The following is a 26,847-nucleotide window of genomic DNA, read 5'->3' as shown; positions in this document are numbered from 1 at the left end:
GTGCTCGACCCCGAACGTGAGGGCCAGGCCTGCCTTGTCCAGCCGGCTGTACTGCTGTTTTGCAGCATGAAGCAGACTGGAAGCAAATTTTGACACGGCGTTCCTGGCGATTCTTGTTCCGGTGTGCTAGGACGGTTCCCACACCGTATGGCGACGCATCTACACTCGAAACGACAAGTTTGGCCGGATTGAAGTATACCAGCACTGGAGCCTTGGAGATAAGCTCCTTGATGTGCTGCAAGGCCACGTCCTGTTCCTTCTTCTAGGCCCACTGCTGTTCATCTTGGAACAGACGATGGAGAGCGGCTGCAGATAAAACGAGTTTCGACAGAAAACTCTTGTAGAAGTTGATGAGGCCGCGGAAGCTCTGCAGCTCCTTCTTCTGGAGCTTGGGCACCTTGAGCACAGCGTTGACTTTGCGGTGTGCCGGGGCCAGGCCGGCCTGGGAAATGACGTGTCCTAGGTACTCCACAGTGGGGGCCAGGAAGACTCACTACTCTAGCTTCAGCTTGAGACCAGAGTCCTGCAATCGTGCCAGGACGTTGTGTAGGTTCTGCAGGTGGTCCTCATCATCTGTGCCCGTAACCAGGTACAAGTACACCTCATGCCCCTGAACAGGTTGTCCATCTCCCTCTGGAAAATGGCTGGTGCTGAGGCGACGCCAAACGGTAAGCACGTGTACTGAATAATCCCAGCTGTTGTTCCTCTCTCTCTCTTTCGCGATCAGAAAGGGAGCATGTCAGAGATATACCATCGCTCCAAATCTATTCACAGTGTCTACAGGGGGTATTTAGGATGCTTGACTAGGACAACGCAGGATTATGTCAGGGAATACTATTTGAGGTTCGCAGATGACATTGTCCGGCTCAGTGAGTAGGCAGAGCACCTGCAAAAAATGCTCGAGGAACTGCTATCTGAAAAAGTGGCCGTGAGGCTACAAATAAATATCAATAAATCTAAAACTAATAATAAATAGGCATACAGAAAGCGCCCCGTTCAGCATAAAGGAGCAGTGATGCGGAATTTCAGAGCTGAGATAACTATGCAAAATGCTTCCTTTTATCAGGAGATACCTCCCAGCAATTTTCAACAGTAGCCGTTCAGTATAACATATTTTAAATTCATTTTAGTCTCTGCCCGCACCAGAAAGGCCAGAACGGGCCTGCTGCCAGCATGACATCATCTGCTCCTTGCCCCAAACTGCCGACGTCGGGGATCCCATGACGTAGCCAACGCGCTGGCTCCGGTTGGCGCGCGCTGCTACACTGTGTACACGTCATGGTTTTGGGACTGACGTCATGCTGCCCGGGCGCGAGGGGATGGTGAAGACCTCAGCCGGTTTGGGCGAGCGCGTGCGCGTCCAGACCAACATAGTCTAGGTGGTGTTGGTCCAGACCCGCAGCGGTGCAGCAAGAATGCTGACGTCAGGTTAGAACCCTATTTATAGTCGGGTGCTAACGCCTGTCATGGCGGCCGCTCGGCGTTCATTTTATCGAAACCGAAACTGACACGAATAAACGACGCTGTAAATGATTGTCTAAGCTGCGATCGACCGTCTTATGTGCCATTATATGATTAGTGGGCTAATAGGCACCCATAGCAGCACTAAAAATGTAACACAAAAATTTCGTGTCAATCTCCTGTAAGTAATGCAATGCTAAAATAAGTAGAAGACTATACTTTGAACAACTTGTCAGTGTTTATCTAAACTACGAGAAAGAAACCCGGGACAGTACGTGTAAGAACTGGAGTGTATTGGGAAAGCACTGAAGAAATAATTAAAGTAAGCCCCTTTTGTCACTGAACCCAAAAATGCATGCAGCCAGAGCTGATATATGGAGGGGAACTATAGGTGCCTTACTAAGCTGCAAAACAACTTAGAAAGAAAAAGGACTTGGGCTGGCCATGTAGTGAGATGAAATGACAACTTGTGGATCAGAGGACAACAGAGTGGCTATCGAGATGGCTGTAGAAGGCCATTAAATATATAGAGGGACAAAATAAGAATTTGGAGGCAAGGAATGGATTCGGGCAGCGCAGGAGCAGGTGGAGGTCAATCAGAGGCCCTCATCCTGCAGTGAACCTACATTAGCTGATGAAGATGATAGTGATATTCAAATAATTTTACATCAAATTATACAAAGAAAGTATTAGCTTCAGAAGCTCAAATTGCAATTTGCGCACTGCCCAGTTAATCCATTTCTTAAAGTGCCTCTCAGAGAAAAAACACTGACCAAATGATCGGTTGTACACATTAGACTTGTCAGCACTACACAATTCTTCACTGATGTTAGATTTCTTTTTTAAAAACTTTTCTGACAGGTGCTGCAGGCAGGTTTTACTTGAGCCTAAGCTTCCAAGGAGAAAGTTTGATTTATGATTAATTTTTAACAATTTCTGCCTAGACGGCTTTTTGAAGTCCGGGAACATTGTTGCTCAGCAAATATTTTGTAGCTCGACTCTTTCAACTGATAACACTAATACAGTAGTTATCGTGAAGTGTAGACACTCATGATAGATCTGTTGAGTTCCTGAAAGCCCTTCCAAGAGACACTAGAGAAATGGGGCCTTTTGTCACTGCTCCAACTTAATGCATGACCAAGGTCTGCTTATGAGCGAGCTTCTGTAAGATAAATGCGTCAGAGATAAATGTGTAAAAGATAATGCATGAAAGATAAATGTGAGCACGCCCCCGCTTGCGCTCACCGAAAAGGAATTTTTTTTGGCCGCCGCATCGTCGGGCGTTTAATCTCTTTATGCTTACGCATGCATAGTCATTCTTTGTGAAGTTTATAAGGTTCACACAGTGGAACAATAAAATGTAGTTGGAAGTCTGCGCCGTGCGTGTCTGTCTTCACTTCGTCCATGCCTCCCCTTTTTTTGCGCAATTATTTAAGTTAGTCATGGAGTACCAACAAGCCCAGCTGCTACCCTTATTATTCTGTAAGGCATACCACTTATTGAATTTACACCAGTGTGCAACCAGTCACAGTGCAAATTTCTCACCAACCTTTTTCGTGACTGTGCTGTCATTGTGATTTACGAATGTTTCTCTTTAGGCAACCTCTCCGACTCATGAAGTAGAGTGTTTGCTACCTGCGTTTTCTCATGTTTTACAAGCGACCGTTTGTCAGCAACGCTATTCTGACGTGCTACAGCTGTGAGGCTTCTGGTTCGAGTGTAATATTTCATGACAAAACCAGGCCTCTTTTTCAAGTAAAGGTTTTCTGAGAACTGCCACATGCATAGGGCCTCTCGCCAGAGTGTCATATTTCATGGTTAACCAGCTGGCATTACTAAAGATGTTCTGGCAGATGCTGCAATGGTAAGGCCTTTTGCCAGGTTGCAATGTTTCATGCCTGTCCGGGTGTTTTCTTTGAGAAAAGGTATTCGTACAGAAGGTACACATGTACAGCTTCTGGCCCGAGTCCACTCTTTCATGCCTGTTCAAGCTGTATTTTCCCTTAAAACTGTTCTGACAGATGCTACAAACATAAAACCTTTCGCAGAAATAATATCCTCTTGAGCAACCAGGGAACCTTTCTGAGTAAACGTCTCCAGTGATGCCACACGCATAGTGCGTCTCAGCAGGGTATGACATTTCCTGTAATCAGAAGGCCTCTTTAAATAAAGCTCTCCTCACATACACACATGCAACACGTTGTCAGAGCGCAATTTTTCATCAACACTGGTGCATTTTTTGACACGTTACACACAAAGGCTTTTAACCAGACTGCTATCTTCCAAGAACGAACAGGTTGCTCTTTTAGCAAAGCTTTTCTCACAGAGCTTCCACCCTTAGGACCTCTCAGCAGAGTGCAATGCTTTATTACAAACAGGCTGGATCGGAATGAAGTTCGTCCAACCTGCTGCACATACAGCGCCTCTCACCTGACTGCAAGCTTTCACGATTAGCCGGTTCATGTTTTTTTAAAGGTTTTCTGGCAAAAAAGTGGCCGCGTAATTGCTCACTTCGTTGCAGGTGTCGTCTAAAGACGATAATCTTCTGCCACGTAAATGCCTCCTTTGAGCAAACATCCTAGAGGTGTGGTCAAGTCAGTTCAACTTTACCACGTTCCACCGCTCCACATGCCCCCTAATGGCACCCACCGTCACTGTTTAACACCTTGGAATGCCACCAGGAGGGGCTAGTGTTGCGGGCGACCATAATTCTTTGGGCATTTTAGTTATTCAAGCACCCATGTATTTTTCACTAAACACTGCAAATACCACTCCTTTCCTGATGTTTTCCATCAGATATGCGCAATGTTTTAATGTTGCTCAACAGTGTTGACAAGCAGGAGCACTGCCACTAAATTAAGACCAATCCTAACCACCAATCTTAAGTAAATTAAGATTTTTAGAAGTGGCTATGCCTATGTTAAAATCTCCTTCAACTTTTGCCTGAACTTAGGCCAGGCAGCTGAACTGAGGAACAGACAGACAGACAGCGAAACAGAAATACACATAGGCCAAAATTTCCTCGTTCAAGCAGCCCAAGAAAGTCTATCGTCTTTAATAGTACACATGTAAGGCACCTTTCACTAGACTGCAATCTTCCCTGACAAGCCAGTTGGCTACTTTTATTAAAGCATTTCTCACAGATGCTGTATACATAGGACCTCTCTATAATCAAACCAGTACGCTACATGCACCAAAACACTTTTTACACATACTCCACATGTAAATTTTATATGCCAGAGTGCAATCTTTCATGAACAATCATGTTATGCTTTCCAGTAAAGCCCTTCTGACAGACGGAACACGTGTAAGGCTTTTCACCAGTGTGCACCCTTACATGATATACCAGGTTGCGTTTTTCAGTAAATCTCCTTTCACAGATGCTGCACACATAGAGAGCCTCGGAAAAGTGACATCTTTCATGAGTTGCCAACTGGCACCTTAGTGCAAAGCCCTTCTGACAGACGTTACACATGTAGGGCCCCTCGCCAGAATGCAATCTTTCATGAGTGACCAAGCTGCTTCTTTGAGTAAAGCTCTTTTGACAGATGTCGCACACGTAGGGCCTCTCACCGGAGTGCACTCTTGAATGAGTAATGAGGTAATCTCTCCGAGCAAACCTCTTTTCACAGATGCTACACACAAAGGGCTTTTCACCAGTGTGTACTCTTTCATGAGCAGCCAGACTGTATCGGTCGGAAAAGTTCTTGTTGCAGGTGCCACACGTGTGTGACTTGTCAGCGTGCACTCTCTTGTGGACGATCAGGGTGCATTTTTTATGAAAGGCTTTTCCGCAAACAGTGCAGACGTAGGAAGGACGAGTGGCACACACTTCCTCATCAGTGGCCTGCTGGTCGTGCTGTACACAGGATGGGGCAAAGTACAGCTTCTTTCCAAATGGGACATCCTTGCCATCTTTGCAAAAATTCCTAAGTGGACAATGACACACAAGATTACACGAAATTCTGCAAAAATAATGCAAGAAAAAGCATAACGCTAACAGAATGAACGAATGAATTTTAATTTTATTGGCGCAGCAGACAGATTTTGCTATAATGCACCAGACACAAGGTTTTGAACACACTACAGTAAAATGCTCATGTAAAACTGTGGTGACATGGTAAAATCAAAGTTTCTGCAAAAGCTTGATCGCACTCAAAATTTAAAACCCTTTTCCAAGGGTTCATTACCTAGTAGTAAAACAGGGTGCAATGGAACGTCAAATTTATAAAAGTGGGAAAAAAATTCACGGCGCTTGCTTTTGTAACTGGGGCACTTTACAAGTACGTGTATTACGGTTAGGCGCTTGCCACATTGCCAGCATTCTGGAGGGTCTTCTCCTAGCAAAAGGAAGTTGTGGGTTAAGCGCGTGTGCTAAATTCTTAAGCGGCATAACACCACCTCTACGAATCTTTATGTCTGCAGCTCTGCCACTCTCTCACGTGCGGCTTCACAAGGTGGACGTTTTCATTTAAGCCCATTCGGACTGCCACTTCGTAAATGATTTCAATCTCCTTCTGTGGTCCTGGTAGGGTAAACGAGTTCGCGTCACCTCGAGCTCTGCTGTCTGGGCAGTGACGCCATCTGACTTTTACTTCCATCAATTTCTACATGACTCGGTACCCAACAGAAACTCACGTCAAGTGATTTTTGCCACAGTCCATTAGTTGATTGAGCACTTGTTGAACAAGCGGATTTTTGGTTTTTTTTCTCCTAAACACAGGGGCTGCTAGTGCGCTAAGAGAATCACAGAAGATGATTGACTGCGAAGTCCTTTCAGTGCATACTTTGTTTAAAGTGAACTGTAAGGCATGCAGTTTGGCAGTGAAGACAAAAAGCTAACAGCCTGACCTAGTAAACCCTTTTGATAACAAACCAGCTTTGTGTAAAAAAAAATGTTTTGTTCGAATGAACCCTCCACAAAAACAGGCCAACTTTACCCAAATTTAGAGAATGACTGACAAGCTGAAAATGCCTTGCAGGCCACATTCCAGGCCCATTGCCCGCATTTTCACTGAGGAAAAGTAAGTTCCAATTAGGCCATTACACGCACCTATTAAAAGTGCAAGTCACCTTTCTAAATGAAACCACTGGCATCCACGACTTAGCAGCAGGATTCTCTGTAAAAACTAGAAGGGCTGAACACGAGTGGTGACAGCAGATCTACGAGTGGGAAGCGACGACATGGAAGTGGAGAAGTTGATTGCAGCCAGAAATCAACTAGGCCTTAGGGATGCTGAAGTACAAGAATGGGTTAAAAATGAGCAAGCCCGAATGAGAGAAGACAGAACCGCTGAACTCGAAGTGAGTAGACTAGCAGCGGAGCGCTCTTCAAATGCCACAAAAGCAGCAGCAGAACAAGAGGTGGAGATTCTCCAGCCGAAAGTCAGACTTCAGGAGTCTGGTAGCTGCCATCAACAAGAACCGTTAGTTCCAGCGGCAAGCAGCATGATGATCAGTCCCCATACATTAATCTCTTCGTTCAGTGAAAGACGGGATGAACTAGATGCCTATGTAGTCAGATCTAAATGAGCCACTTGTTTTAAGAGCTGGCCAAAAGTGAAATGGGCTGTTGCTTTGACAATGTGTCTTGCAAGCGAAGCCTTGACCGTAGCGGGAAGGATGACAACCGAAGACTCGTTAAACTACAAGAATGTCAAGCTTGCTCTTCTGCAGTGCTTCCTATTTACAGCTCAAGGGGACAACGAAAAATTTAGACAGGCACAAGCAAAAGGCGGCAAAACTGGATTCAATTCCTTTCACGGCTCTCAGGATACTTCGATCGGTGGATGGAGATGGCCCAAGTACCAAAAACGCACGAAGTCCTACGAGATAAAATGATAGCTGAGCAATTGGTAAAGGGCTTTCATTCCAAACTCGTTACCTTCATGAAGGAAAGGAACTGCGAAAATTCGAGAGAAATGGTGGAAACATGTGACCATTTTTTCGAGACACAGTCAATGACCAACTTTGGCAAAGGAAGAGACGAGGACAGGAAAGAAGCAGCTTCGAACCCAAGTACCCCACCAGTACCAAAGGGCCAAGCATGTTTTCTCTGCAGAAAAGTAGGACCTCGTGCATCTGACTGCCGATCGTCGGGCACGCCCGTGAGTTGCAAACCAAGTGTGGTAAAAACGGCCATAAAACTGAAAAATGCCGCCCTAAGGACTTAGTGACAAGACAGATTTTGCATTGCATGCTTACCAAACATCGGCCGTAGAAGTACTGATTTCAGAGCTTCATGGAGACCACAGCAAACTCGACCAACCCGACAATGAGACCGCCAATAGCAAGAAAAAAAATGCCATTTTTACGCGACAACCTACCTGTGGTGGTGGGAAAACAGCCACCATGTTGCGAGACTCCAGCAGCAACACCATTATTGTAAGGCAGACCCTCATGCCCGACATATGCCCTACCGGCCAAACGACAAATGTGCTGTTCCTAGACCACATCTCGTAACGACTTTGAGTAGGCATACATCGAAGTGGATACACCGTACTTCTCAGGGAAGGTCCTAGCAAAGTGCATGCCAAACCTGCTCTTTGGCGTAATGCCGGACAACATCCCAGGAGTCAGAGACCTGGGGAACACAAATCTTAATTGGCAGCCAGGCCTGTTGGAGACCACTGCCGCAAAGCCAGAAGTAGGATTATCTGATGACAATGGAGGCACCCCCAAAACCAACAGACACTCTGGTAGTGTCTGCTGTCAAGCGTCCAGCACTACTGACAAGTGAAACCATGATAGCCAATGTCACCAAAGCGGAGTTGAACACAATAGAAGAGCATGACGGAACGCTGACAGAGTGTTTTCAAAAGCGAGGGAAAAAGTGCACGACAAGAAGCTATCACTCTGCCGTAGACGACGGGTTGCTGTGCCGGAAATACTATTATTTGGGAGGTCCTTGAAACAAGTGATTGTACCTTGTTCTTTGATTACCTGAGGTATACTTGGCTCGCGAAGGCCTCATAGCTGGCCACCAAGGTATCCGGAAGACTACTGACTGAATTCTTGCAGACTTTTACTGGCCGAACATGCATTGTGAGGTGAAAAGATCAGTTAGATCTTGTGACGCTTGCCAGTGGACCACGCCCAAAGGGAAAGTAGGTGTCACACCACTGGGCAGCATGCTGATCATTAGCACATCATTCCAGAGAGTCGCTGCAGATCTGTCGGTGCGTTCAGGCCAACCTCAGAAAAGGGAAACAAGTTCATTCTGACAATGACTGATTTTGCTACCCGGTACACCGATGCAGAAGCCTTGCCCAGTATTGACAGCATTCAGGTCACAAAAGGACTGCTGGAACTGTTTTCGAGAGTTGGTCTGCCGAAGGAAATTGTTACTGAGCGAGGCACCACTTTTACGTAAGGATTGAGGAAACAAGTAACCCGACTTCTCGCAATGAAACCCCTCCGGACAACTCCCTACCATGCAATGGGCAACAGGCTCGTCAGAAAATGCAAGGAAACCTTGAAGACCCTGCTGCGCCGGACGTGCGATGAGAAACCAAGATCGTGGGATCGCTACCTGTCTCCCCTTCTTTTTCGTACACAGATGTACCTCAATCAAGCCTGGGCTTCTCGCCGTTTGAATTGATTTGCAGCCGACACGTCCGTGGCCCAATGACTGTTTCGAGGGAGCTCTGAACCGATGATAAGATCGATGAACCATCTCACAGCCACCCCTTACACGTATATCTCATCGAGTTGCACAAGCGCCTTGAGGATACATGCAGGGCAGCACACGCAGAGCTGCAAAAAGCTAAAAGCAAGCAGAAATCGTATTATGACAGGAAAGCAGTTTCACGACAGCTCAAACCGGGTGAACGTGCCCTCGTTTAGCTCCCCACCGAGGCCAACAAACTCACAATGCAGTGGAAGGGGCCCTTCACCGTTTTGTGGAAGCTAAATGAAATAGACTATGAGGTTGACCTTGGACACAGAAAAACCGTATAGTATATAAGTATGCTTACAAAGTACGAGGAGCGACAGTCAATATCTCCCTGTGTGGCGGCTGACAACACACGCGAAGGCGGAATTGATGGGGAAGAAATTCCATTCTTGGCCGTAAAACAACGGAAGACTTTCAAAGATATATGTGTTTTGTCATAATTGCCACCTGAACATCAACAGGATGTGCGACATCTCTGTAAAGAATACCAGGACATTTGCTGATATATATCTGGTAAAACCAACCTTGTTGAGTGTCGTCTAGACCACACCAGCACAACGTATGGCGGTACCCCACACGTCTCGCACTGGAACAGCCCATCGAGACAAGCACAAGAGATGCTGCAGTTGGGTGCAATTGAGAGGTCATGCTCGCCGTACAATGCCCCTTTGCTCCCAGTCAGGAAACCAGAGAACACCATACGTCCCTGTTAAGGTTACCGTGAACTGAACAAGCTGCTATTTCTTGACAGTGAGTGATTTCTTGAATAGATGTTGTCTTGGCACAGGTGGGACCGAAGAAGATATTTTCTACATGTGATTTCACTAAAGGATACTCGCAAGTTCCAATGGCAGCTGAGAGCCAGGAGAAGACCACTTTCTCGAACAAGTCCGCGGTGTACGCGTTCAATGTATGCCTTTTGGCATAAAGACCGCACCTCTTGTATATACCAGACTTATGAGAAAGGTTTTTGAAGGCCTTGCAAATGTATTCACTACTTCGAGGACATTCTTGTCGCGACAAAAACTTGGACTCAGCCCGTCAGAATGCTACGGACAGCTTTGCAATGAATACATCAGGCCAACTGAACCGTTAAACCCAAAAAGTTGGAAAAAGGCCAGGCGACAGTCTCTCTTAGTAAAAGAGTTTCTTAGGACACAAGATTGGAAATGGGAAAGTGCAACCCATGGATAAGACCCTTGAAAAGATTATTGGTCAACAAGGACCACAAACCAAAAAGGATATTCGATCTTTTCTTGGAATCACAGGTTATGACCGCGAATTTATCTCCAGTTATGGCAAGAAAAAAAAGTCTGAGCGTTGCACGGGACCAAACAGTTTTGAGCCGTGGTCGGCAATACAGTTACATCAAAGGATAACCAAGCAAAACCAAGACTCAACCAAACTAAGCCAAGCTTTTGCTTTGCATATCCAGGGTTAGCTTAGCTAAGCCGCAGCCATTTTTTAAGTGGAAAATCTTGGATGTGATATTACTGACAGCCACGTTAGGTGTAGGTTTATTTGCCGCATTGAAAGTTCCAAAATGTTTCTATTTTCATTTGTACAAGAGCATACACATGTAGATCTGACGCATTAGATGTATCACACTTCTCAAACTGGATTTCCGTTCTAGGCCTGCGTCCTCCATATGTTGCAAAAGCAATACGCTACACACATTGCAACCTACCCTGTGTTCCCAGAACAGGTGCGAGGACCAGCTTTTGCCACAATGTAAACACCATCTCCCGAAGCAGAGAATTTCCCCGAGGCGTCATCTTGAGTCTTGTCCACATCCCGAACTGAAAAAAAAAATGAAGGAAACTCACACTAACGCACAAGTCCTGTAGGTAGCAAAGCTGCACGGAATCTTCACGACCATCACGATGGTTTAAGTCCATGATTGCAACCGATTTGTCTCTTCTTCGCTGCCGCAAAGACCTTTACTCCATCTTTGTTGCTATAATGATGAATAAGAAGCAAGTCGAAGAAGCAGAACGAATGGAATGCGCACACTTAAACTAGGCGCCCATAGGTGCAACGTGTACCCCATCACGTGTTCTCCGTCCAGCAGGCGGCGTGATTCCTCTCCCGACACTCACAGCTGAGTGAGTAAGCCATTTGACTCATCTGTACTAACTCATCACGGTGGTAGCCAAGTGGGTATGACGACTGTAGTTAATTCTGCTAATCTACCAGACAGGCTTGAATCCTGCCAGTGGCGGTTATTTCTTTTCCTTATACTGTTATACTGAGTATTGTGAAATGCCACAATCAACAAATTGCTAAACAGCTTCACCGTTTAAAAGAAAATCAATGGCCAGTGCAACCAAAGGCAATGAGTGTTGTACAATCACGCGACAGACTTTTTATTTGAACGGTAGGAAGTAGGGTTATTATGAATCATCAAAATGAGCTAATACAGTGACACGTCCCAAACAGCGTGACTGCAACGTGAGAACTATTATATGCCTTGCTTGATTTTTTTTAGGATCAAGCGTTAGTCCCAGAATCCAGTGCTGGCTTCGTAAAAGTTTGCAGATGAGAATGGAGGTGTGATATATCACACACACATGATATCCCAGACCACATGCTATCAGCGGCATGCTTAATGCAATTTGTATTCTGCACAGGAAAAACACACGGCTTCAGGATATCACTAGAGACCGGAACTTTAAGCACGAAAAATTACGGTTTTAGGCACCTATAATAGGCACTGAAAAGTGTCATTTAGCCATTTATAGGCACCAAATATTGTCGTTTAGGCACATATAGGCCCAATTTATATTTGCTTGAGCAGCATATTGTGCTGCAAATTTCTGACTTGCAGTGAAAACTGCGGACAAATATTGTAGAGTGGGAAAGTAATTTTATTTTATTCGTGAAAATAAGTCACACAAGAGTTGCTATTTTAACAGATTTACGTGAAATGAAGGGTGATTCGACAACAAAAGAAAAGCTTAAAAGCAATGGCAAGCCACACCCATCGCAATTATTTGCGGCTTAACAACACTCAACTATCACTGAAGTTGGAGGAGCGTGCTTGTTCTTAGGGACACTTCATGACCTGATTCCATCTGAAATATCACTATGTTTGGTGCTCAGGACCTTCGGCAGCTCTTTTAGCGCAGGGAATCCAGGAATGTTATGTCAGAGAGAACGGCAGTTGTCAGACAGGAATGGCTCTATCAGGAACCGGTCCTTTGGGGATTGCGGCAAGTAAGTCCTGGACCTCTGAAATAAGCTCAGCATTCTTAGTCGGAGTGGCGCCGAAGTTCTCAGCTGCGGAAATGCTTTTTTGCTAAGAGTGTGAAATAAGCACACAAATGTGCTAAGTAACATTCATGTGTGGCGTGGTGTTAACAATTTCGGCTGCAATGCTTTTGTCGTTTGCGTTGCTGTTAGTAGCACCGGCGAGTGTATTTGTAGTAGTTTTCCACCCATAGCCGAGATTTTACGTCGTAGCAATGGGCTGTGGTGGAAGAGGGACAATCGGTAACTGCTTCTTGAAGACAGAACTGTAAACCGAAGAAAGATCTTAACTGCAGGTATATATTCGTTGACAGAGTAGAACGACCTGTTCAGCCCTTCACAGCACCATTGAATCCCATAGATTCATCAGTGCCGTGGTGTTTATTGCGTTAGCAATGGATGGGGCATATGGACAAAAGTTCTCGCCGTTGGTCCGCAGACACAGTGCGTCAGAAGGACATAGAACAAAACAGCTCGTGTGGACAACGGTGACCTCGGTGAGGTTGGCTGCGGTTGGCTGCGTACGGGCATCTGGTGGTGTGGTCTATGTGGCGAGGTCTAGGTGGCGGTAGCTTGTGCACGGTTTGCGTTTCTGGCCTTGTTTGGCACGGCACACGGATTTATTTAATTATTTATTTTTGCAAACGGGGTGTGACAAAGACTTCATTGTGGGCCTCTGAAGCGAAAACAGTCCGTGCAGACCACCAACTCGAAAAACCAAAAAAGCATATATAACACAGAAAGGCATTTTTAGGGGCTAAAAAGCCCATACAGGCTTATATAGTCAAAATAGGTGCTAAAAGCCCATATAGTCAAAATAGGCATTATAGGCACAATAAAGTATTGCTTAAAATGCTCCCCTTCCCTTAGTTCATGCTTGTATTTTAAATAGGCTTGATACGGACTCGAGAAAAAAAATAGGCATTTTGCCTAAAGTTCCGGTCTCTAGATATCACCATGCACAACGACAGAAGAAAGGGTGCAAAAAGACAATACACTAATGCATTTTTTTTCTTTCAAACCAATTAATACATACTGAGATGCTCATACAAGAGCAAGAACCTGAACTCTAACCTGGAAATTCCTCTTCTGTTTGGGAGCTTGTGCTGATGACGAACCTAAGGGTGCATTGTGTACCTGCAAATAAAAGTCGTCTGTAATGCATAAATATTGGCACTTGTATCGAATTTGGCTGGTACCTATGGCATTGGTAGGAACGGCAGCTTGTATCTTTTGGCTGCAGGATCCAACCCGGCTGGAGGCGGCATCCACAGACGTTGCCACAACACAGCCCTCGGCACTCGACGTTGCACGTGGTATGCTTGCTGTCAGCGTGTGCATACTGGAAGTGGAAAACACAACCACCAGAAGACATTCAGACATACAAACACCAAGACGGCCAGCTGTAAACCGATGGCATGCATACTTTCTGGTCACCAGACTTGACTTCTGAAACAATCGGTTAAAAAGCCATTTCCTTGTTATGCAAAACAACCGAACGACCAAGACCCATGCATGCATTTTTTTAGTTCCTTTTTAGGGAGCCTGGATTGCAGGAGCTGTCAGGCCATTACTCTTCATGTGCCACGCGCATGTTCTGTTGCAGGTTTCTTGCAGCCATCAGTCCAGCGAGTTCTTTTTTTGTTGAAAAGATTAAAAACGCTGAAGTGTCAAAGTAATAAACATGCAGAGTTTAATGAACCGCCTTTTTTATTTTATTGTGAAGCGCATTATTTTTATGTGAAGCATTTTTTTACCATATCGAATACATCATAACAGTTGTGATAAGTGGAACATGTGCAACACAAACACACAACACTTGTACAAAGAGTCTAGGCACCAATATTTGTTGAAGGTTGTGCCTTAACGGTGCTACTTCCAAGGCTCGTGTGCTTGCAAACCCCAACACAAACATTAGCTTCTACGCAGTGTCAAGTTGGAAGCTGGGCAGCATATATTCCATTTTTCATGGCAATGTTCAAACGTCACCCATTGCCGCAGCCAGCGATGCTTCATTCCCATCATCACCTGTCATGGCTGGTTGCTGCAGTTTTTACTGGCTAGGACGGCCCTAGGATCCGAGCCAAGATTGAAGGTAGCACTCATTTCAATCGAGCATGCCTGAACAAGTTTCCGGAGCATCCTTCCTAGGGCCCCGAACAAGTAAACTTGCATTTTTCGGCTGGTGTCAGAGTTCAAGCGGCCAGGATGATAAAATAAAAGTTTGGTTTATTAAAAGGACGGTTTTCTCCCAACTACACATATACCAACTGTATCACAAAATTCCACCAAATATTAGATATATTAGGGAAAACATGAACCAGTGGCGCCTCCCCAGCGGCTCTCTGGCAGCTCCTCTATGATGTCACACAATCTTGTTCCCATGATCAGGGGCCATCTGCCCAAGCCAACACCAAGAAACATGACTCGGTGACTGCAGTGAGGCCTTAAGGGGACACTAAAGGATGAATGAAATTTTGTTTTATTCAAAAGATTTCGTGTTCTATAGTGACCCCAGCGCTTGTCCAGAAGCAAATGATGCTTTATTCACTGCGAAATTAATCAATCAAAGCTAAAATTTTGATTCTCACACGAAATCGTGTGTGAACGACGTTTGCGATGACATCATAAGAACCGGTCTTTCGGCTAAGCTTGATGTGGAGCGGAGACTTGTTTATTGTTAGTCAACCTAGATGGCACCACCACACCGCGGCAAGCCATTTTCTACCTTTGTTTTGTTTGTGACCATATTTAAACCTGGCTTGTATTTGTTCAGGGAGAAAATGATCGTTTCGAGAAACATAGTGCTCGCTTGACAAATATGGTCATGTAAGACACCGTCGCTTCTATCAATTGGCCAGTGTCGTCTGAGACAACCCCAAAACCCCACAGAGCTGTGCATCTAAACGAAGCATAGTGCGTGCAGTACCAACAGCAGTATGCATCGGTGCTTCTATGTTTACGTGTGCTTTCGTGACTTCCACTGTTTGTCCAACCATTCTTAAAAGAATGTGCCCTAAATTTAACCACAAATAGCCCGTTTGGCAAGCTTATAAGCTCTGCCTAACTTACGTTTGCTTTGCCAGCCTCAGGCGATCGCAGAGCTGGCTGGTATGACGTCATGGGTTCTGTTGCAGGAAATGAGCTAGTGGGTCGCATGGCCATTCCCTTTTTTTCCTAATTATATAGCTTATTTGAGCGAAGTTTACGTTAAAAGTGGTGTCAGTATGATTCTAATGAGGCAATCTTTTGAATGAACCATACTTGCATTTTGTCTTCAAGGCCCCTTTAACGGGACACTAAAGGCTGAATGAAATTTTGTTTTAACTGAAAGATCATACGTTCCGTAGCACTCTCAGCTTTTGTTTGATGAGCAATGATAAGTTATTTCCTAAGAAATAAGTAAATAAACCTGGAGCTTCTCTCTCCCTTTTCTCTTTCATTTTTTCTTGACGTCACCATTGAGTAACAAAGTGGGAGGAAAGCACAGGCGCGACAGTGGCAGCGGTAGTGTATACATCTGCAAGCTATGGCCGACATCAACGATTCTCTGGCCGAAAGGGCTGGCTTGGACTTTTCAGAGCACTTGAGGGGCTTGCCTTGTCGTGGTAGTTCGCTCACTGGACCAAAGTAGAGCCACGCGGCGTTCTGTTGTAGTGGCTATCGTTGCGGCGTAACATGGAGGCTTCAAAAGCCAAGCGGTTTATATGGTCGTAAGCATTCAAAACTCATGAACCGCTGGTGCTTGTCATACATCTCCTCGTTGTTTAGTGCAAATAAAACTACAGGCGCATTTGAGGCAAAATATGCATAATTAGCTGGCAGCGCCTGCATTTATTTAGCTAGGAACGATGATTGGGTTGGTTTTTGCAATAGTGAACGAAAGAAAGTGGCAGTGTAACGCCGGCACACACGGGAGGAAAAGCAAACATAAAAAGAACAGAACTCCTGCTGGTACAGTTTTAGGCAGGGGCACGGGAGCACTGCAAAGGCGGGAAATTTGAATTGCATTGGGTGGTAGCAGTGAGGGGATAACGGCGCTACAGCCCATTATGGCGAATCACTGCTCTGCACTTAATAATGAGGAATGCCTTTTGACGTATCGCTGCCCATGGCAACAACCCCGCATCAACTGCTGGCCACACACCTGTGAGGCGATATGTGAAACGGGTACGCCATGTGAGCTTTTTCCGACATTGATCTGGCGAGCTCCCACCAGCTGGAGCCTTCCCGGCGCGATAGCAGTGTGTCAGTGAAATGCGCTCACTTGCATCCACACTCCCTGCTTTGAGATCTGGAACTCGATAAGCTGACAGTGAAGGTGTCTTTTCGTACAGTCGAAAGCTTTGTGACAGTAAACACGGGAGCACGTGCCGCACTGTACATGCAGAGCGGTCTAGCGATTGGATGGCCGACTTCCGTAGCTCGTACTTTTGGCGGATCTACTCCAGGACAACAGTTGATTGCGCTGTTGTCTGCTGCGGTAGCTACGTCAGATATCTAGACGGGATTCCGGAGAATACATGTGCAGATGGGGGGCCTTTTATGAATCGATAACGTCAGCGAACACATTGAAAAGTTTGCTTTTCGCTGCCCGATTGCTCATAAAAAAGGTGTTATCCTCACACCTTCGTATTTCCATATGCCATGACGTAAATAATGCAGCAGGAAGCCAGGCGATAATCATTTTCAGGGGGTGCGTCCGCTAAATGCACAAACTGCGAAAGCGCACCAGCCTCTCACCAGAGCGCTCTGCATGTAGTGAGTGGCACGTGCTCCCATGTTTACTGTCGTAAAGCTTCTGACTGTACACTCATTGAATAAACCACCAGCCACATATTTAGGCCTGTTAACATTACAATTGAGTAGGTTTGGAGCAGTAAAAGGGTAGTTTTGGAGCTGCGTTGGAGCCCCAAAATCCGAATTTCGGAGCAGGGAAAGTGTGTGATGTTTGCTATGTAAGCTGTGCTGAAATAAGGGCCGCGCTCGCACTTTCTTCATATCAAGGTTGTAACGCCGTATTGTGTCGACAATTTGGCGAATGCATGGCCCGGCTCCCCCGGGCCCAAACGTAGAGCTATGAGACGCTTACAGATTATCAACAGCGGCTTGCTACGACCGGAGAAGCACAAGGTAATTACAGCTTTATCTTTTATAGGCGATAAGGTTCGAACTGGGCGCGGGCACACTTCACCGACAGCAACATCTGCATGCGGAGAATGTAAGGTTACAGGCTCAGGCGGGTCGCTTAAACATCTTGTTCCTTTAGCCGCTTCCTGCCGGGGTTATTGCTTGCAGAAGCTCAGGTGTTCACTGACACAGGTTACTGACTTCGTTAATTGTGCACCAATGTAGAGCACATGTCTTCTCTAAAATGAAATTAAAAACTGAAGAGTGAGAGAAGCACCTGTCTCGGAATGCATAAAAGCTGTAGCCTGCTTTTTAAATAAGAGGAGCTCACAAAAAGTGTTGACTTACATTTAATTCATGCACTCAACTACCTAAGAACTGCCTCTGTCAGAAAAACCTTTATAGATGCTTCTGCAATGATCTCTCGTCATTCGCAACTTTCGTGATGTCATAAACCGTAGTACCCGAAATCGTGCTGAAATTACTGAAATTGGACAATTAAACAGAGCACAGAATCACATTTAGGTTTTTATCAATATTAGAATAAATTGCTTGCTTAGGTTTTTCCGTTTGTTTTATTGTATTTTTATTTTTGGTCCGTCACGTCGTCCCCTCCCTGCTGAATTGAAATCCTGAGTACTTCACGATGGGGGCGCAGCAGATTCGCAGCAAAATTTTTGCTACTTTTGCTCTCAGTGCATGCTCCATTTGCCTTGGCTAGTTTTAATGTTTTGGGTGCATATACAGGTTTGGAGTGCGTTCCTTAGCGGTATACTCCAATTGTCATAGGTTACTATTAAAGACTTCCAAAGAAACTGTTAAGAGCCCTTTAAAAACACGTGCCAGAGAAAGAACATTGTTGGATAACACTCTGCGAACTGAAGATCACCAGGCAGACTGGAAACGAGCTTATTTGGGGAGGAGCAATGAGATCTCACATAAATATGCATAAACTGCACGAGAGCTTGCCAGAAGCTGGCGAGTGGAACATTAGGGAACTGCGTCAGAGAATTTCACAATCCACTGCAGAAAACGGTAAAAGCACAATTGTAACACTTGAATGCACAAAGAATAAAATGTTCCAGAGTTTGAGCACCAAAGAAAAAAGATCATTTTTTGACGTAGTTGAAGCAGTCCCGTTACTTTACTCGCGCAAAAAAGCATTCCAGCTAGGGTAGCTTCATATTTGGAAGTGCTTCCTTGACAGTTTGTGTATGCAGCTTATCATTGTCGTCTGTGACTCAAATGGAGAAGTGAATTAGAGGGATTCTGAGAAATGTCTCAGCAATAAAACTTCCTGACCGCCTTTTATGGCTGTTGTCAACGATTTGAGGGCAGCTCAACACAGGCGTGTGTTGACAGTAATGTTAACAAGCAGTTGTAGCACGTCAAAAACATTTGCGTGGTGTTGCGCGTGCATTGCTGCTACCTCAAGAAAGTTGAGGATCCCATCTAAAAGTGAGAAACTATGACCTCCAGTAGCCAAGCCCGGACGATCGATTCTTTAAATGTAACCAATAGGCCGTGGTGACGAGTGGCAGATTTAAAGGGGGGCGGTCAGAGTGGCCACTCCACGTATAGACGACTTGATATAGCCACTGATAAAGGCTAATGTGCACAATTTTCATCACTCTCTGAAGTGAGAACATGCCCTTGCTTTCTCAGGATCCCAAGCGAAAGCCAGAAAAGAAAGATTTCAGCAATATGAACCACGTGAGGGCCATAGGCATAGCTTTTGGGGATTCGCAGAAAGCCAGGCCCAGTGTACTGTCATCCACTAGCATCAAGGCATTGCTGGTACCACGCTGCGCCAACTGCTTGAAGCTAGGGCTCCGTCAAGCCCGTCAATTCTAACCAACGATTCAGATTAAGCGACTTGAAGCAACATGTGAAAATTAGTTCGATTTGATAAGCCACCTCAAACTATAATCATTTTGTATCAAAGCCCTTTCATTATCCTTGTGGCTAATTTTTTTTGTATGTGTGCGATCGTGAACTGACGCATAGTTTATATAATTTTGCCTTGTTCGTTTGACGGACAAAAGCAGTGGTACGTGCATTCGCACTTAGTTTGGAGACATGTCCCCGTATGTTGCTACTTCGTACTTTTGTACATTATAAATAGTAGTAAAGACATTTTGTAACATTAAAATAGTACAATAATGTAGATAATAGTTGTAATGATCGTAAGTACTGTTTTTTGGGCGGCAGCCAGAAAGGCCAATCGGCTGTCCCTGGGTGCATATGAAAACATGGTTGCATAATGTACTAATATTATTAATACAATAATAATAATAATAATAATAATAATAATAATAATAATAATAATAATAATGCGGTATGGTGGAATATCATCATAATCCCTGCAAGAACTTCCCACAGCCTCGCCCTATTTCCCCCACTAAGGCACACCCACAAATCCGCCGCTGATGGCAACTGGTCAAAAGCGGTGCGTGGCTTTGCAAACACTGACTTAAAATTTCGTTGAAGCCCGGGTGTCCAGGGTGCCGTTTTTACTGCAATATAATGCTGTGTCCAAAGGTCCATTGGACGTACCCGCACAATTTCTTAAAAGATACGTCAGACGTACCTGCAAGGTTTCTTAAAATACGTCAGACGTACCCACAAAATTTCTTAAAGATACGCCGGACGTACAGCGCCTAGAGTGGCTCGAAACCAATGTGGGTATCTTGAACAATTGATCGCTAAAGGGTCATGCCTTTACTGCAGAAGCCATGAATCTTTTTTTTTTCAAGTCCTTGAGTTCGACCAAAAGTTATTTGGACAGAAACGGATATATTGCCAGCAGCCAGCGCTGGTGTTAGCCTTCGCTGAGGTCTTAGATCGAATGCAGCAATCCCGCACCCTACCACTGCAGCATACGGCACCTGCGTCATCGCCAGCTGTACGAGCTTAAGAACGTAGAATGCAGTGAAAATCGACTAAGGAAGTCGGGCAAGCAAGTACAACTAACGCCAATGAATGTTATTGACGAATCACTGGCAGTACTCCGGGCAGGTCTGGAGGTCGATTTGGCATCATACCTCTACAGACTTCCTGCAGGCCTGCTCTGCGACGACAATGGGGCTCTTGGTTCATCAGTCGTGAACTTACCCCTGGATAGTTTGCGCATAGTCCGAAAGCTGTCCTCATCACCGAAAGAAACGTTGAAATAAAGAGAACAAACTTCGGATTGCTTCTCGGAGATTGCACAATGAGCCCAAGGGCCCAAGTGCTGCTTTTTTGCTGCAGCAGACGCAGCAGAATCTTTGGTGCACAATGGTTGGTCTAAAATCTGAACTGTCTCATCCTTGTGCAACTATCTAGAACCCTGACTGGACCACGAAATGAATGTCCAAGAAATAGCACCTTGAGGAGAGAAACTGCAAATATATGGTAACACACGGATGTGCTGTCGTGGCATGGGTTGACGCTAGAACACCTGTCGCACTTTGGTCAGATTTTTTGGAAGTGTGTAGTGTACCGTCCAGACGGATTGGAAAGTGAAGTGCCAAGTTCTGTCCAGATGCAATCAAAACCAGCTGAAAACCATCAAAACCATTTGCCGTTGTGCGAGTTTGTGTAGAGGTTACACCTCTGCTTACAGATGTTTTAGTCGCGGGTTCAAATCTCATGTAGTTTTTTTTTTTTTTCGTGGTTAGAACTTTTTAATAGCTATACTTCCCGCCCGTTTTAGAATTCATGCGGTGAGAGCAGTCGGTCTTGATGTTTACTCAAACGGCAGAACCGCTACCGCTCACCGAAGCCAAAGCTAACATAGCCGTCACCAAAGTTACGTACAATCATCTAAAATTGTTAATAATGATTAATAACTAACAGTAACGCTGGCCAGTCAGTGGGCAGAAGAGGTTTGGGCGGTTGGGTGAAAATCAAGAAAGGCTGCTTTCACCGCGCGCCAATTGCATTTCCTCTGGACGGAACGGCTGGCATTAGAGCTACTGGATCAGCTCGCTAAGGTGGCTCGATGTTATACGCCTCGAGATTCGCGATCGCTGCGCCGCCTGCCGCCACTTCTCCGCGGCGTTTGCGGGATTAGCGCTGCGTGGCTGATAGGTGGTCATGCAGTGTTTTGGTTCCTTTCGATTCCCTTTGCCTTTCTGCGCTCTAAACAACTTGTTTTGGTGACGTCTGTAAGCTAACTGAACGTTTAGGGCACTTAAAAAAAACAGCTGCGTCTTGGAAGAGCGCTCCAGCGCCAACAAGAGCTACCCGGGGAGGCGTTTCTGCGCGCTTCTTGGCCGCTCTTGCGGGTGTCGGCGATGGCAGCAGCATACCACCGCTGTCACCTTCGAACCCGTCAGCACAAGTGAATTCTATTTATTGTCGCCTCGTTTAGACCTGATATTCTCACTGTAAGAGGTTGGTTCGTTCAACTATCGTTGTTTACTAATGCGGAGCAAAATCAACCAATGAACGTTTTAGTAATCACACACACAAGCTGCGTGTTCACTTTTCTTTTGTTTTTCGCCTTGAAAAACGGCTGATCACTCGGCGGACTCATTTTTTGAAGAATACAGGCTAGGGAGTTCACAAGCGATACGAGGTGTCGTTGGAAGAGTTGATTGATTGATTGCAGGGTTTAACGTGCCGACGCAACGGAGACGATGAGGCACGCCGTAGTGGAGGGCTCCGGATTAATTTTGACCACCTGGAGATCCTTAACGTGCGCCGAAATCTCGTACACACGGGCTCGTTGGAAGAGTGTCGTATCTGATAAGGGTCTCTGATTTCGGTTTATGCTAGATTCTGCAGTCTTCCTGTGTCATGAGTCATATGACGATGTTTCGAAGAAGAGTTTGGTCATGGACGCGGATTACTCTATAAGCCCATCTTCGCGCTTCTCGTGGAGGATAAATGTAACACGTGAATCTTTGCGAGCGCTCACCTCGGGACAAGACGACCCAGCATTAAATTTGTCATCGCGTGCTGACTCCGGAGTGTAATTTTGCATTATCCATCGTACTTCTTTGGTACGATGTTTGTGAAATTTATGCCGCATTGGCTTGTCATGGTACTGATCAATATCTGATATGCGATATTGGCAGGCGTAACTTGCGTGCTGTCAGGTATGAGTGCTCCGCTGGATTTTGTAGGTGCACAAAGTCGATTTACATCATAGTGTGTATGGCCGCAACATGACCATCGGAGGAAACACTGCTTACGGAGACACTGTCACTAAATTACAGAGCAGCGGAATTACAATCAGCTGCATGCAAATACTGGCTTCAGGACGCCGGCCTGGGACGCACGCCCGGCGCTCATATAGATCTCACTAAGATCGCGTCATAAACGTTTATACTCTCGTGAACATACCACGCTTGCAAACAGAGTGCCTGCTCCACGTTATTCGGTATTTCGAACGCGGACAAACGGTAAATCGCTGCCTTGAACGAGCCCCAAAAGCAACGGCGACAGGCGGGAGCGGGCCGGGGACTCCCGCGCCTGCTTTCGAAACGGGCCGCTAGGGGGATTTCAGTGGCGCCCCTACAGGCCGCGCTCGAGGCGTATAGATAATCGCAGAGGTCCGAGTGCAACCGAATACGTCGGTGCATACTTTTAAGAACTTTTGCGGATACATCAGACGTATCTTTAAGGAATTTTGCGGGTACGTCTGACGTACCTTTAGACACAGGAATAATTAACAGAGCTACCAAATATAGGAGCGCTGTTAAATCCCATAAGCACGAACGTTGCGAAACCAGTCCGCGCGCGGGGAAAGCAGCCTGTAGATGGCCCCGCGAGGGCCCCGCGCGAGGGCTCGGAGGACATGCGGTAGGCTCGCGTAGCCCGAACGCGGAAAGCTGTACGCCGAGACTGGCTTGCACTGTTCTCGCCTCCGCTCTAGCCCGGCCGTGTATACAAAGCCGCCTGAAGGCATCTGCGGATAAAGGGTGGTCACCGACGGAACAAACACGTTCCGCGCAGTTGATGAAGCCAGCCGAGCTGCTAGAAGCAGTGCACACAGGACTCCCGACAGGGGAGCACATGTTCGGCACAGAAAGCAAAGCAGAAGAAGCGACAAGCACCGCGAGCGAAGTATGAGACAGACCTCCTCGGAAGATGCTGTAGGGCCCGCTGAGATGTTTCCGCAGAAGCTCACGCGTCTTGGCACGCACACACAGCGGTAGTGAGCGCGCTGTCGGGCGTGTTGTGAACTGCACGTTCCAAAGCAGCTGTCTGTCATGCACGCACGACAACCAGCATGAAAACGCTGCTTACAGAAACTGTATGCAGAACAGAACCACAGAACAGGGAGTGACAAAGAACGGAATTCGCCGCGAGCTCGACATGTAGGTGGCGACACCGTCGCGCTGCTAGTGTGGATGCTCCGCAGAGCGGCCCGTAGGAATGCACACTGTGGGCGCGCTTCGTGCTTTTTTCTCGCAGTATGAGCGCACGAAAGGTGCAAACAAGAGTGGTATGCTGTAGTTCGGTTCCTCAACGTTCAATGTATAGCATGGAAGCGGCAGTCAGTTTTTATTACTACGCCAAAAAAAGCGACGGCTCATCGGGAATCTCAGAATGGCCGTAATTGTGACAATGAACTTGTACGCTGTGGCTCGTAGCAAGCTCGATCTTTCCCGACTATGGCTTTGAGCCTTCAATAACAGCATAAATAGAAACAAATCAGGAAGCCTCGATCTTTGAAATTCAGTTTACAACGGCAATCTCAATCGCTTTCACTGGTATCATGACGCATTCTTGCATTTGTGGGATGCCCTGAAATGGTAACACTACTTAACTGCCCCGAAATTCTTTCTAAGAGCTTACGATATTTTTTGTGTGTTCAAAAGGCAACATAAAATTACTGAATTTTGATCAGCGCAGAGATATAAATGTAACCGCTCTAACGGGTCTTTTAAACGAAATTTTAGCGACTCTGAAGGAAGGTTTGATGAATAACGGTTTCGGATCACTTATTTACGGCTTTCGTCGCAAGTGAACTTGCGAATTGAATTGTCAACGCACGCAGTACAATCAACATCTCATGTTTAGCTAGGTTTTAGCAAAGTGACAAGCAGGTTTACAGTGTGCAAACCAAGCTTCTGGGACCTCACAGTGAGCACAAATTTTCTGTTACGGCTGCTCTGTTGACCAATTGCGTTCCTTTTAAAATCTAACAGGTGCCTGCAACACTGAGATGTGTTTGCATTCTTGCGTATAAGGTCGCTTACGAACCCTAAAGATGGCAATAAATGAAGTTGCGCTGTTGCAGATGTAGTAAAACATTTCCTTTTTATTTCTCGTTGCGAATCAGCGCAACGGGTTCCCGGTAACTACTTTGTTTTGTAAACTGAATATCGCCTTTGTCTTTTATTTCTTGAGGATTGGTTAAAAAGTGAAATTCTGTGCATTTGCTTTTTTTTTCGTGAAGAGGGGGGAGGTCCTGCCAACGGTGCAAGAGCAGAGAGAACAGAACGCACGTAACGCGAAAAGCCAAACTATGGTTATCAGTATTACGTACAATCGAAACTACACTAGGCGTTGTGTTCTGTAGCGGTGAAAAAGCAGTACTTTAACACGTATTTTCAAAATTAATTAACCCCCCTTTGATCCGAGATTGTCCAGGAATTGTGGCTCGCCTTTTTCAAAAATGTATTGAAAGCAAGCATTGTGGGAAAAAAATTAAAAAAAAAATCAGCGAGTGAAGGCACACACGCCCCTCACACATGTGGGCAACAACGTGCATTATATTACGCGTTTTCTCCTCTTTTTTTAAACTTAGGTCCACCTTAAGAGGTTAAGACGTGACCATATTAGGCATTTGGTTATGCTGAGTGAGACACGTTTCTGGACAAGGTGATTCATGTCGGATTTGAAATATATGAAAATGACACACGAAATGCCACATGACAGACGCAAACTCCCAACTGCTTAATTTTACCGAAAAATCCCCCCTAAATACTCTTGCGCATCCATAGAAACGTATTTTAAATAATACGTAAAATTAGCAACTCAACACAGCCGAATAAATGTTTATTCCTCCTCCTGAGTATAAACAACGACTGTCCAAAAATGGTATTTATTTTAGAAATATACGGGAAGGACACGATCACACAGGCGCTTGCTGGTGTAAAATACGTGTCCGGTAATGTATGGGCGATAGCTCAGGGGTCGTGTGCAGTGTAAATGTTTTTGTTTGTTTCTTCTTTCTATAAGGACACAGCGCAGTTTTACAAGGGTGTGGAATTTGCACGCGTACGCAGGTCTTGTCGCTTCTTACCCGTTTCGCGTACTAAACTTTTATGCTTTAAATAATCACCACGCCACCTTCAAAAAGCACCCTTCGACGTTCCCGAAACGGCAGACGACTGCACTCAACAATAGGAAAAGTGCAATGTGTGGAAGCAATGTTCACACTCAAGCGGTGACCACGGCGAAGATGTTTCGTGGAATTAAACCAGCGCATTAACCCACAACGGCCGCTGATTATTGCGTTTCTAGAGGAAATGCGCAAGCAGAGGTAACTATGTGATTGCTTACTGCCAAACGAGCACACATATTGGTTGTTTTGTCGGGTGCAGCACGCGTCTTGCGCCGCACACAACGTGAAAAAGCAGACGACGCGAGAGCGCCATCCACACTAGGAGCGGTTCGTCCCGCCGCCGCCAGGGGCCGACTCTGTTCGCGCTCGGGGCGAATACGACCGAAAAAAACCCTTGCAACCCGTCCATAGGTCTAGTAAATATCTTAGTGTGGAGTGCCCTTCCTACTGCTAGTAAGTAGAGAGCAAGGCAGGGCCAGTGGCGCTGCAAGCGTATGTTCTACAAACATCGCCTGTCCCTATCCGCACTCCTAGCACGGATAATTTTAAAATTGTCGGCACTTTTAGCGTGAATAATTTTTTTAATGAACTAGCCAATGCGCACTGTACCACCCGGGAATCTACCAGATACAGCACGCCGGCCTGCCCTGGGAGAGGTTTTTCGCAGTTTATCTTACACCCCCATGCGCGTCGTCTGCTTCTACGCCGCCGCTGTCGCGCTCCGCGGCCCCGGAGTCAAACGGGAGGACGCGGCACGCCGCTCGTTGAAACGCGCCGCCGGCAGCGAAAAGTGTTGCCGCCACACATCTTATTGTGATTTTAAAAAATTCGGACTTGGAGCGCCAGGCCAGGCATTTGGCACAGTTTGTTCAGCTTAGTTGAACAAAATGCGCTAGATTTGTGTCGGATTTCGGTAAGCGCAGTACTAGGCTAGTGGGCGCTCGCATGGGCTTTCATCGCTATGGTCGCTTGATACTTTTAATTGGCTGTGCGCGATATCGTTGTAGCGCGTGCTTCAGAAAACACTTGATTGAGTGTATGCTTT

The 26,847-nt window shown here is 45.9% G+C and overlaps 1 protein-coding gene across 3 annotated transcripts; it reads right to left on the bottom strand.

The window, feature by feature from the left end:
* Positions 1–3,243: 3,243 nt before the first annotated feature.
* LOC144149479 (uncharacterized) lies at positions 3,244–26,584 on the bottom strand. 3 transcript variants are annotated; one of them, XM_077681060.1, is made up of 5 exons: positions 26,480–26,584; positions 13,585–13,727; positions 13,460–13,522; positions 10,824–10,935; positions 3,244–5,390 (listed from the first exon to the last, which is right to left on the bottom strand). In XM_077681060.1, the coding sequence occupies exons 1-5, from the start codon at positions 26,485–26,487 to the stop codon at positions 4,691–4,693; spliced, it is 1,026 nt and encodes a 341-aa protein (XP_077537186.1). In that variant the 5' UTR covers positions 26,488–26,584; the 3' UTR covers positions 3,244–4,690. The 3 variants fall into 3 exon arrangements, with proteins under 3 accessions (XP_077537186.1, XP_077537185.1, XP_077537187.1); XM_077681059.1 differs by lacking the exon at positions 26,480–26,584 and adding an exon at positions 23,586–23,805 and having other exon boundaries at positions 3,245–5,390; positions 13,460–13,539; XM_077681061.1 differs by lacking the exon at positions 26,480–26,584 and adding an exon at positions 23,586–23,805 and having other exon boundaries at positions 3,247–5,390.
* Between the last annotated feature and the right edge of the window lie 263 nt (positions 26,585–26,847).

Source organism: Haemaphysalis longicornis, unplaced genomic scaffold (assembly GCF_048455015.1).
Source record: "Haemaphysalis longicornis isolate Haplotype H1 unplaced genomic scaffold, Haemaphysalis longicornis Haplotype H1 scaffold_8, whole genome shotgun sequence".
Taxonomy (NCBI): Eukaryota; Metazoa; Arthropoda; class Arachnida; order Ixodida; family Ixodidae; genus Haemaphysalis; species Haemaphysalis longicornis.
Note: the sequence above shows the minus strand (reverse complement) of the source record. Positions and strands in the feature narration are given on the sequence as shown.

Bases quoted from the DNA above. Each gene is read 5' to 3' on its own strand.
- LOC144149479 (XM_077681059.1), bottom strand. From the start codon at position 23,720: ATGACAGACAGCTGCTTTGGAACGTGCAGTTCACAACACGCCCGACAG. The intron at 13,728-23,585 runs GTCTGTCTCATA...TTCCACTTCCAG, and splicing joins CTACAGCATCTTCCGAGGAG to TATGCACACGCTGACAGCAA. The intron at 10,936-13,459 runs GTTAGAGTTCAG...TTTTTTTTTCAG, and splicing joins AACAGAAGAGGAATTTCCAG to TTCGGGATGTGGACAAGACT.